General features: G+C 48.2%; 1 protein-coding gene across 4 annotated transcripts; it reads right to left on the bottom strand.

Annotated features, from left to right (window-relative positions):
- Positions 1 to 540: 540 nt before the first annotated feature.
- Positions 541 to 11,203, bottom strand: LOC105809548 (leukocyte immunoglobulin-like receptor subfamily A member 6). 4 transcript variants are annotated; one of them, XM_012643381.1, is made up of 9 exons: positions 11,170 to 11,203; positions 10,971 to 11,006; positions 10,502 to 10,786; positions 10,050 to 10,355; positions 9,526 to 9,822; positions 8,977 to 9,279; positions 7,996 to 8,001; positions 806 to 847; positions 541 to 677 (listed from the first exon to the last, which is right to left on the bottom strand). In XM_012643381.1, exons 1-9 carry the CDS (start codon positions 11,201 to 11,203, stop codon positions 541 to 543), a joined length of 1,446 nt encoding a protein of 481 aa, XP_012498835.1. The 4 variants fall into 4 exon arrangements, with proteins under 4 accessions (XP_012498835.1, XP_012498834.1, XP_012498837.1 ...); XM_012643380.1 differs by lacking the exon at positions 7,996 to 8,001 and adding an exon at positions 8,430 to 8,437 and having other exon boundaries at positions 541 to 689; positions 806 to 852; positions 8,984 to 9,279; XM_012643383.1 differs by lacking the exons at positions 806 to 847; positions 7,996 to 8,001 and adding an exon at positions 2,725 to 2,733.
- Positions 11,204 to 11,428: the final 225 nt, after the last annotated feature.

Raw genomic sequence — 11,428 nt, 5'->3', positions numbered from 1 at the left:
GTTTACATGACAGTGGACCAGAGCATGAAGGTGTACACAGGTGCGGCCCAAAGCTGCCATGTGAAATGTAGCTTCATGTCTGGAGGTTGGAAAAGGAGGGTGTTCAGTTAAGGAAAGTCAATGCTGGAGTAGAGGACACGTATCACAGTTTAATGGTCCTCCACAGATTGCCCCAGCCATGGGTGGGGAACCTGTGGCCTTCTGATTTCAAGAGAGTTCTTTCTGAAGCACCAAAGGAGACAAGAAAAGCTTCATCTTTCTCTGTTGCACCCCTTTTAATGAAGGTATTTGTTCTGTAAAATTTTAATTCAGTCAGAAGTCTGCACTTAAGGATCAGGAAGGCCACAGGTTTCCTTAAGGCTGCAGGTTCGCCACCCTGCACGGTGTCCCTGCACTTGGATATTGATTCTCCGCTCTGGAAATGACCAGCAGACAGTCCAGACAGCAAGTGACCTAGATTCTCTTCCAGAACCTCCTGGGATCATCAGATTGACTTGCAAGGATCGACCACTCTAGATGGTGCATTGTTCTCTCTGGAGTTTACCTCCCAGCAGCATCCTGGTGTCTTCTCTGGCTGTGCCAATCCTGAAACAGTAGCATCCCCAGGGCCACCAGGATCAAGCCAGCCATGCCCATGCGGATGAGATTCTCCACTGTGTAATCCTGGGGCTGTTGGGCTAGGGATTGTGGACAAAGAAATCAGAGAGGTCAGAGCAGACCAAAGTCACACAGGATCCATGGGTGTGCCCCCAGGACACCGTCCTCCCTCTGTGCCAATAACTGAGAGGATCTCCTGATTCTCCACTCTTGGGGTCTGACTTGTTTTGTGACTGGCTGATGGTCTCAGCTGCTCTCAGAATGAAAACAGAGGGAAAGGGGCAGGAGATGAAGAGACCTGAGCCCAGCCTCTCCCCTGGGCTCTGTCTTGTATGTTCCTTCATGTCTCATTACCTGACTTTTATGCAGTTTCTCAATAAACCCTTTCTCTGCTTTAGCAGGGTTCACTGTAGCCTCCTCATTGAATCATTTCAGCCTTCCTGTGTTCTTTGGATCCAAACTTTGCTTCTGAGTCATTTTGGGAGAGTTTTGCTGGACCCTAAGATCTCAGGTCCAGCAAGGAAAATAGTCCCCAGTACAGAAATAACTGAGCCCTTGTGTGCTCTCTGTTCTGTCTGGGAAATAGGACCATATAAGCTTATTACCCTGGACATGTGCATTTCCACTTATCAGTGACTGAGGACCCAGGCACCGTGGATGCAGGGTTGGACCTCAGGGGCTCCTGAATGTCAGGAACACAAAAGGGTGAACGTCTGGGGCTGCGTCCCCTTCACCCGACCTCAGCCAAGTCACCTGGGGACTCATCATCCCCTTAATGTCTTGTTAATTAATACTTTATATAGTTGGGAACAACTGGAATGTGATAGCTACACACAGACCCGCACATACACACACATGTATTTTCTAAGGGGTGGTGTTATCACAGGCTCATCAAACAATATTTCTGCTTTTGTGAAGAATTAATCTTGGTGGGAAGGTCAATAACAATGATGTTAAAACATATTATGTCAAAAATATCAAGCATGTGTGAATATATCTAAATATGTGTAGATGTACACACATATTCACATGTAATTTATATAATTATACATAAACATGTAATAAGCAAAACTTTCCAAATTTATTTAATATGTAGTTACATATTAATATGCAATTTAGAAGTAAAGAAGTAAAATTTATGTTTTCTTGTGATTTATATAAATTTTATCAGTATATTAGAAGAGATCAACAGAAAAATAATTGGAAGGGAGGAATTCTCTTGTCAGCTAATATGGAATAAAGTGAATATACTTGAACCAATAGCTTTCTCATACATACCTATCTCTTATTTTAAAAATGTAAAGGAATGGAAGACCTTTCTTATAAATTATTAAAGTAGTTTAACAATTCTTTGAATGTGAGTGAATGTACAAAATTGTCATAAATAAAATTTCAAAAATACTTAAGTTCATTCATATTCCTCCATTTCAAATCTTTAGGATAGAAAGGCTATATTAATAAGAAACCATTTTCCAAATCAAATGTATAAATTAAATCAAGTTCCAGTGAAAATAGGAGTAGAATTTCTTATTTTTCAATCACACATCCATATCATTTAAATTAAAATTATAAATTTATATATTCAATTATTACTTTAAAAGTTTCAGAAAAAGTCAGGGGAGTGTGACAAGATGGCTGATTAGAGACACTGGTTGCCATATCGTCCCAAATAGAGGCAGAAGTTTCAGGTGAGAAAGGACAGCCCAGGTGAAATACTAAGGGAAAAAAGCCGGAGCCTGCCGTTACTGGAGTTCCCACGGGAAGAAGTGGTGGAGATGAAGAAGGAGAAGCAACATTTTGACAGAGACCAACTCCCTAGAGATTTGGAGCCCAGCAGAAAAGGTAGGTGGGAGCGATGACCTTTCCTCCCTGCACACCTGTGGCAGATGGCCAGCACCCTGTCTGTGGGACAGCCCTTCTGTCCTGACAAATGCAGATGCTGCTGACACTGGTGAATTGAGAATTTCTGGGGACAGAGCACTGGGCACCAGGCACATGTAAGGTCACTTCCCCTCACCAGGGACCCACGCTGAAATGGCAGGTGCCATATTGCTTGCACACACGCCAGGTGCCTGTAAGCAGCCAGGGGAGTCACAGCCCCTCAGTCTCCCTGTCAGTGGATCTCACACAAACTATCTCCAATCCCTGTGCAAACTGTGACAACCAGAAAGGAATAGGAGACACAGGAAAGCAGAAATGTTCCTGGAGCTCTGACCCATGACACACACACTCCCACAACAGTGTGCCCTTGGCTTGTGATGTGATGTTGTCTGTGTTTTCCCCAGTGGAGACACTCCCCATAATTTGAGGCCTTCCCCGCCTTCCTTCCTGCCCCACTCTTGCCATAAAGGAAGCCATGGCTGAAATGCTGTTACTGCTCAGGACTTGTGAATGCTGCACAGGGAACCATTAAGCAAGGGGACCATGGGAGCAGCTACCAGGCCTCTGACAGACCACCTGTCACACCCAGGCTTCCATGGGGCTTAGCGATCACTCTCTTCTGCTAAAAAGGAGCAGCGGGCACTTATGTGTGCCACTAAGACAAAAGACGCCACCTCCTATAAGTGATGGCGTGGCTCTCAGTCCTCTCCCCAAGCTGCAAGCTGCCTGACTCTTCTGCAAAGAGCCTACCATCCCCAGAGGCAAATCCCTGGCACAACTACATCTTACCCCCAGGAACATTTCAGCCACAGCCCACAGCCAGTCTGCTAGCCCTACAAACAGTGGGTTGAGCTGCCTCTGCCACCTCTGCTGCAGCTGGATCAGTGTGGGAGCTGGAATCCAGGTGGTTTTGGACACCGGAAGGACAGAGACCACAGTCGTTGCCCAAAGAGGAAGGTGTTAGTGGCTTGTGTGTCCCACAGCTGCCTGCCGCTGCTAATCTCAAGAAGACCGCCCTGTCACGGGCTCACAGTGCATCCATCCTTCTCTTTCCGGAGTATTCTTCTGGCGCAGGACAGCACACCAGCCCTCACCATCACAACCAGCACCTGGACCCTGGCAGCCTTGAGAGCCAGTTTGCCAGCTCAACATTGGTCTGCTCTTCCCAGGACTCAGGCACACCATCCAGGAACCTCAGGACTGGGGATTACCCAGCCAAGTCCACCACCAGTGCCATGTGAACAGTCTCCCAGGGATGTGAGGTTCGACCAACCCAATATGCCACAACACCACAGTAGGTATCTAGCCACATATGGCAAAGGATAGGGTAACTCTCTATTCCTACACTGAGCAGCAGAGACCCTGGCAGAGCACACTTAAACCACAACGTTATCTGTTTTGAGGTGAGGGAAGAGGATTTAGATGTGAAAAAACCAAGAGAAGAACTTTGGCAACATGAAAGAGCAGACTGTTTCAGCACCCTCAGTGGATCACACTAGCTCTCCAGCAATGGACTCCAACCAAAAAGCAATGTTTGAAGTGTTCGTTGTGGAATTCAAAATATGGATCACAAGTAAGGTGAATGGGATCAGTGAGAAAGATGAAAACCAACACAAAGATGCAACAACAACAAAAATTTAGGACAGAAATGAAAAATACACTAAAGAGATACATAGTTAAAAAATAACAGAATTTCTGGAAATAAAAGAATCATTTAGGGAAGTATAAAATACAGTGGAAAGTTTTAACAACAGACTAGATGAAGCAGAAGAAAGAATTTCAGAACTTGAGAAAAGGCTTTTGAATTAACCTAGTCAGTCAACAATGAAGACAAAAGAATCAAGAAGAATGAACAAAGTCTGTGAGAATTATGGGACCATGTTAGATGACCAAACATAAGAATTATAAGTATCTTAATGTAGAATAAACAGAAGCAAAAATCCTGGAATACCTACCTGAGAGAATAATGGAGGAAAACTTCCTGGATCTAGCTAGAAATTTGGACATCCAGATACAGGAAGGTCATTGAACTCTTGGAAGATTCATTACTAATAGGACATTTCCAAGGCACATAGTCATGAGACTGGTCAAAGTCAAAGGGAAGGAGAAAATCCTACAAGCTGCAAGATGAAAGCATCAGGCTAAATGTTAAAAATAATTTATCTTATGGAGACAGAAAGTAGAATGATGGTTACCAGAAGATGGGCGTTGTGGCGGGGATGGAGGGATAAAGTGAGTATGCTTAACGGGTGAAAAAACATAGTGAAATAGTTAGAATGAACAATATTTTCCATAATAACAATAATCAACATTATGTTAGGGTCTACCTTAAAATAATTAAAAGAGTGGAATTGGAATGTGCAAAATACAAAGAATTGATAAATGCCTGAGGTAATGGATACCCTAATTACCCAGATTTCATTGATTCACGTTGTATGCCTGTATCAAAACATCACATCTACCCTATAAAAATATACAACTATTATGCACCCATAGTAATTAAAAATAAAAGTTAAAGAGCATCCAAATTAGAAAAGAGGAGGCCAAACTATCTCTCTTTGTGGATGATATGGTATTTTGTCTAAAAATCAAAAGACTCCTCCAAAACACTCCTGGAATTGATAAATAAATTCAGTAAAGTTTTACATTACAAAATTAATGTACACAAATCAGTAGCCTTACAATACACTAATAACATTCAAGCCACGAGTCAAATCAAAAAATCAATATCATTTACAATAGCTGCAAAAGAAAAAAAATACCTAGAAAACACTTAATGAAGGAGGTAAGTTCTCTACAAGGAGAACTACCAAACACTGATGAAAGAAATCATAGATGACACACACACAAAAAGGAAAAGAATTCCATACTCATGAATTGGAAATATCAATATTGCTAAAATGCCCATACCATCCAAAGCAATTTACAGATTCATGCAATCCCCATCAAAATACCAACACCCTTTTTCACAGAACTAGAGAAAAACAATCCTAAATTAATATAGAATCATAAAATAGAGCCTGAACATCCAAGGCAATGCTAATGACCAAGAAGAAATCTGAAAGCGTCACATTATCTTACTTCAAATTATACTACAGGGCTATAGAAACCCAAACAGCACAGACACAACGATCATTGGAACAGTAGAGAGAACTTAGAAATAAAACCATATATGTACAACCTGCAGATATTTGAACAAAGCAGACAAAAACATGGGGTAAGGACACATTCAATAAATGGGTTGGGAAAATTGGATAGCCACATGCAGAAGGACGAAACTCGATCCCTATCTTTGACCACATACAAACATTAACTCAAGGTGGATTGAAGACTTGAATGGAAGACCAGAAACCATAAAATTTCCAGAGGAAAATGTAGCAAAAACTCTTCTGGACATTGGCCTGTTCAAAGAATTTATGATTAAGACCCCAAAGCAAATACAGCAACAACAAATATAAATAAATGCAGCTTAATTAAACTAAAAAAGTTTCTGCACAGCAAAGGAAATAATCGACAGAGTAAATGGACAACCTATAGAATGGGAGACAATATTCTCAAAGTATAAATCCAGCAAATATCCAGAATCTGCAAAGATCTCAAAGAAATCAGAAGGAAAGAAACAACTCCATCGAAAACTAGGCACAATTGCAATGCATGAACAGATTTTTTTCAAAAGAAGATACACATGTAGCCAAAAAACATTTGAAAAAACACTGAGCATCACTATTCATCAGGAAAATGCAAATTAAAACCACCATGTGATATCATATCACACCTGTCAGAATGGTCATTATTGAGCCAAAAAACAATAGATGGCATGGATGTGCTAAAAAGAAAACACTTCTACACTGTTGTTGGGAATGTAAAGTAGTACAGCCTCTATGGAAAACAGTATGGAGATTCTTTGAAGAACTGAAAATAGACCTTCCATTCTATCCAGCAATCCCACTACTGTGTATATACCCAACGAAAAAGAAGTCATTGTATCCTAAAGACACCTGCACCCAAATGTTTATCACAGTACAGTTCACAATTGCAAAGAAATGTAAGCATCATAAGTACCCATCAATTGACGAGTGAATAAAAACAATATGGTATATAAACCACGGAATATTTCTCATCCATGACAAGGAATAAAATAATGTCTTTGGCAGTAACTTGGATGGAACTGGAGACCACAATCCTAAGTGAAGTGTCTCAGGAATGGAAAAACAAGCACCACAGGTTCTCACATATAAGTGGGAGCTAAACAATGTGTATATGTGGTCATAAAGTGGTTTAATGAACACAGGATAAAAAATTACCTATTGGGTACAGCGTATGCTATTCTGGTGGCGGGTACACTAAAAGCCCTGACTTCAGCATTATACATTTCTTTCATGTAATTAAAAACACTTGTATCCTGTGAATCTATTGAAATTAAAAAAAAAAAATAAAAGTTTTGTAAAAAGAGAGAGCAGGGCTGGGCGCGATGGCTCACACTTGTAATCCTAGCACTCTGGGAGGCCCAGGCGGGCAGATCGTTTGAGCCCAGGAGTTTGAGACCAGCCTGAGCAAGAGCGAGACCCCGTCTCTACTAAAAAAAAAAATAGAAAGAAATTAGATGAACAACTGAAAATATATAGAAAAAATTAGTCGGGCATGGTGGTGCATGCCTGTGGTCCCAGCTACTTGGGAGGCTGAGGCAGGAGGATCGCTTGAGCCCAGGAATTTGAGGTTGCTGTGAGCTAGGCTGACACCACGGCACTCTAGCCAGGGCAGTAGAGTGAGACTCTGTCCCAAAAAAAAAAAAAAGAGAGAGAGCAACATTATACAAGTGTGCACAGAAAACGAGGAGTAGAAATAAATCACACACAAGATGTGTTGTGCAATGATTCCCTAACTTGCCCCAGTGTGCAGGTGCAGGTCCTTCCTTAGTGTGCACTGAGCACAGAGGTGTGTGTGCACCGAGCACAGAGGCCACCGGGGGAGCACAGGAGGGGCAGTGCCCAGCGCACAGCCGGGGGAGCCTCTCTCTGAAGGAGCGTGTCTGGTGTGGGCTCCACCCTCACCACAGTGAGATCCCACCCAGACCTGAGCAGCCTCCTGTCCTGAGAGAGATCAGAGACCCCACATGTGTGGGTGAGGGGCTCCATCCTCGGGGTCTCTTGGGAATTAGAAATAGGGGTAGCACGTTGGAATCTGTTTGTCCTCTCTCTAACAGACCCAGCCTGTCCTCCTTCTCCATCAGCCCTGGCATCTTCCCTGTCTCTGAGTCCGGCCTGGACACCAAACTGTGCGGACCAGGCCCGTGTCCCTCCTTCTGCTCCCCGCACATCGTCCCAGACAGGTGAGGGGTCTGGGCGTCACACAGAGCTGTGTAGGTGTGGATTTAGTAGAAAATATGAGAAATGCTGTGTGATACATGAGGGAGAGGAGATTCTAAACCACTGGAGTTTTATAAATCTTTGTTGTTTCCATGGTATTGGGGCTTCCTCTTACTAAGATGAAATTCCATCACTAATGAACAGAAACCACATGCACCTGCCCCCATCTGCCTCTGCTTTTGAATCCTGACACGTTTCAGTTCCTGGGAGGAGCAGGACAGGCCCAGAGGGGGCTGGAGAGGGGAGCAGGTCTAGGATCAGCCACATCCCAGACGCCCCAAGGGGTCAAGAAGGAAGGGTCTTTGGAGGACACTCCCAGGCAGCTCCCCCTTATTCAGAGGGGAACCCAGGTCAGGAGGGGAAAAGGCTTTTTCAGAAGTTCCTCCTCCCAAGTAGAGGCTGAGCCAATGCAGATCCCACCTGCCTCCCAGGTTCCCTCCCACCAGACTCCTAGACTAGGCACCTGCCTTGTTCCTTCCCCTGGTCCAGGCTCCCTGGTGAGTCGAGATGGCTCCTGGGTGTCAGGGAGGGGGGCAGACCTGGCCCCTCCACCCCTCAGCTCTGGTCCCTCCTTCCTGCCTGGACTCGGACACCTCCCCCCCGTCTGACCACCACAGATGTCACAGCTGTCCCAGCACCAGAAGCCACGTGGATCCACCTTAATTTCCACCCTGCTCCCTGGTCCTCTGGGGAGCAGACCCCTCCCCTCGATATTGGGCATAGGATTGAGATGAGTCTGGAAGATTCTCTGGGATCAGGGTAACTGCTTCCATTACCCACTGGGTCAGGACCTGGGGGTGAGGGGCTGGGACACCCGGAGGTTCTGATTCTGAGAAGGAGACATCAGGAGGTGGGTGGGTGGGACCTCTGTCCTCTACCCTCAGTCTCATCACGTTTCCTCTGAGGTTCACCCAGGTCTCATTCCACCCTCCCTGCCCTGCACCCTGACTGAGACTTCAGGGGTGGGTGCCCAGGGGTGGGAGGTCCTGTCTATTTCTGCTTCTCATGACAGGATCCTCCCCTGGGGCCCAGCCCCTTCTCCCCCTCATTGCTTGTTGTCCCAGAGCTCTCCTTGGGCAGGGCCCTGAGCTGACCCTTCGAGCTCAGACAGGATGTGATCAGGGGTCCTCACCTGAGACCACGAGCTCCAGGGGGTCACTGGGCAGTGACAACAGGTAGGGGGAGGAGCTGAGTGAGCTGTAGCACCTGTAGGTGCCCCCGTGGGCTGAGGTCACAGGACTCATGGAGAATTCAGCCTGGTACCTTCGAGCTTTGTACTTTGATCTTTGACGCAGGGGGGGATTGGCTGCCCCCTCCTTGGTCAGAAGGAAAGTGTCCATCCTGCTCGATGACTGACACAGCAGGGTCACATCCTCTCCCGACGCCACCATGGGGCCTGGCTGTGCCGAGAGGGAGGGTGTGTCAGGGAGCTGTCCTAGAGAGAGGCAGGAGGGGTGGGTGGTGGTCTGAGCTGAGACCTCCCCAGGGCCTCTCTCTGAGGACCCTCAGTATCTCCATCTGTCTCTGTGATCTGTGTGCCTCCCCCTCCCCACCCAACCCTGTCTCTCTGTCCCTCCCTCCCTGAGACCCCCACCCCTCATCTGGCCATCACTCCTTGGGGCTCCCCTGGCAAGGCCTGTGCAGAGTTTGGGTTCCTGACTGACCCTGCTGGGCCCCTCACCTGCGATCAGGATGTCCAGGGGGTCGCTGGGGGCCGACCACTCGGAGGAGAGGTTGTGTCCACCGTAGCATCTGTACTGGCCCCCGTGGGAGCGGCTCACAGGGCCCAGGGGGAAGTCGGCCTGAGACAGCCCAGCCTGGGGCTGCCGGCCAGGGCGCTGGGGGAGGCCATGTCCCCCCTCCTGGGACAGAGCGAATCTGTCATAGCCGACATCAGAGCGACACTGGAGGGTCAGGTTCTGTCCAGGGGCCAGGACAGGGCCCTGCGGGGTCAGCAGGGAGGGCTTCCTAGACACACCTGGAGGGAAGGACACGCCGTGGGCTGCAGGGCTGGTTCCTCCCAACACGTCCCGTGTCCTGTCCTGGCCCTGCAGGTCCCACTGTCTCTCACAGTCTGGGCCTGTGGCCCCAGGAGCCGTTGTTCCCTCACCCCACCCTTCCATCTCCAGATCCCCTGGAAGCAAGGCTCCCAGCGACATCTTTGTGGTCTCAAAAAATGAACAGCGTAGGATGAAAACTCTTTACCTGAGATGAGCAGCTCCAAGGGGTCACTGGGTTCCGACCACACCTGTGGGGAGTTCCTGTAATAGCCATAGCATCTGAACGTCCACCTGTGGCTGGGGGTCACGGGGCCCACAGGAAACAGGGCCCGGAACTGCCTGTAGGAGGATTGCTGTGAGTCCCGGGTCCAGGAGAGCTTGTGTTCTCCTTCCTCGATCAGAATGAAGCTGCGAAATCCCTCCTGTGAGCCACACTGGAGGGTCACTTTCCCTCTTGTGGTCACGACAGGGCTCGGCAGGGCTGAGAGGGTGGGTTTACTATGATAGGATCCTAGGAGAGAAGGAGGCAGCGTGTTCAATGGGGCTCACACCTCCCACATCACCCCCAGGGCTGGGCTGTGAGAGGGAGACACCCCTGAGAGAAGACCCCTTCCTGAGGGCAGAGCCTGGGGCCGGGATCCCCGAGTGTCCTCTCACCTGTCACCACCAGCTCCAGGGGGTCACTGTGCTCTGACCATCCATCAGGGCTGTAATAGTAACAGTGATATCGCCCTGCGTGATGCTCTGTCATGGATGGGATGTTGAACTTGGCCTTGTTCCCAGGCTCCAGTGGTTTCTCCGTGTCCCGGGACACTAATCGTCCATCTTTCTCCAGACGGTACTCCTTGGCACCCAGGGTCCCTTGACACCACATGGTCACAGGGCTCCCCCAGGTGATCAGAGAGTCTGGTTCAGCCCAGAGGGTGGGTTTGGGGAGGGTCCCTGGAAGGAAATCAGAGGCTGGGTTAAAAGAAATCCCCACCCTTCAGATCCCAGCTCTCAGCCCAGGACCCTCCAGACATCCCCGTCAGCCAGCCCAGAACTGCTGTTCCCCATCCCCAGGTGCCCAGGGGTGTCCCCTTGTCCCCAGGGAGGAGGGAGCTGGGACAGCTAAGGACAGACTCACCTGCCTGCACACGGGTCCTGGTGCCCAGACTCAGCCCTGGAAGGGAGTTCCCTGTGAGACATTTGTCCCCTGAAGGTTGAGCACGTCCTGTCCTTCCCGGCAGCCTCCTGAGCCCCTGGGGTCTCCTGCTAGAGCAGGGCCTGGCTGTGGGGTGGGGTCCCTCCCAGACCAGGTCTCCACTCCCCTCTTCCCATCTCACCAAGGCAGAGCAGGACCGTGAGGGTGGGGGTCATGGTGTCTCCTCCCACTGGCCCCAGCTGTGCAGATGGATGAGACCACAGTGCCTGCAGGACAGAGAGACACACAGCGTGTGGCCACTTGGAGGCTGGGCCCTTCCCGTCACCAGTTGTCACATCACCAGCCCCACAGGAAGGGGAAATTTCTAAGAGCCTGGCTCTAGTTTCCCCAGGGGTGGGTGGCGCACTAGGCTCTCTGGAGTCATTTCAGACAGAAATGGG

Source organism: Propithecus coquereli, unplaced genomic scaffold (genome assembly GCF_000956105.1).
Source record: "Propithecus coquereli isolate 6110/MARCELLA unplaced genomic scaffold, Pcoq_1.0 Scaffold196, whole genome shotgun sequence".
In the NCBI taxonomy this organism is placed as follows: Eukaryota; Metazoa; Chordata; class Mammalia; order Primates; family Indriidae; genus Propithecus; species Propithecus coquereli.
Note: the sequence above shows the minus strand (reverse complement) of the source record. Positions and strands in the feature narration are given on the sequence as shown.

What these genes read in the sequence shown, in the direction of transcription:
- LOC105809548 (XM_012643380.1), bottom strand. Translation starts at nt 11,203, where the DNA reads ATGACCCCCACCCTCACGGTCCTGCTCTGCCTTG. An exon ending in CAGGACCCGTGTGCAGGCAG is followed by an intron (nt 10,787 to 10,970) that starts GTGAGTCTGTCC and finishes ATTTCCTTCCAG; the next exon opens with GGACCCTCCCCAAACCCACC. An exon ending in CTTGGAGCTGCTCATCTCAG is followed by an intron (nt 9,823 to 10,049) that starts GTAAAGAGTTTT and finishes CCTTCCCTCCAG; the next exon opens with GTGTGTCTAGGAAGCCCTCC.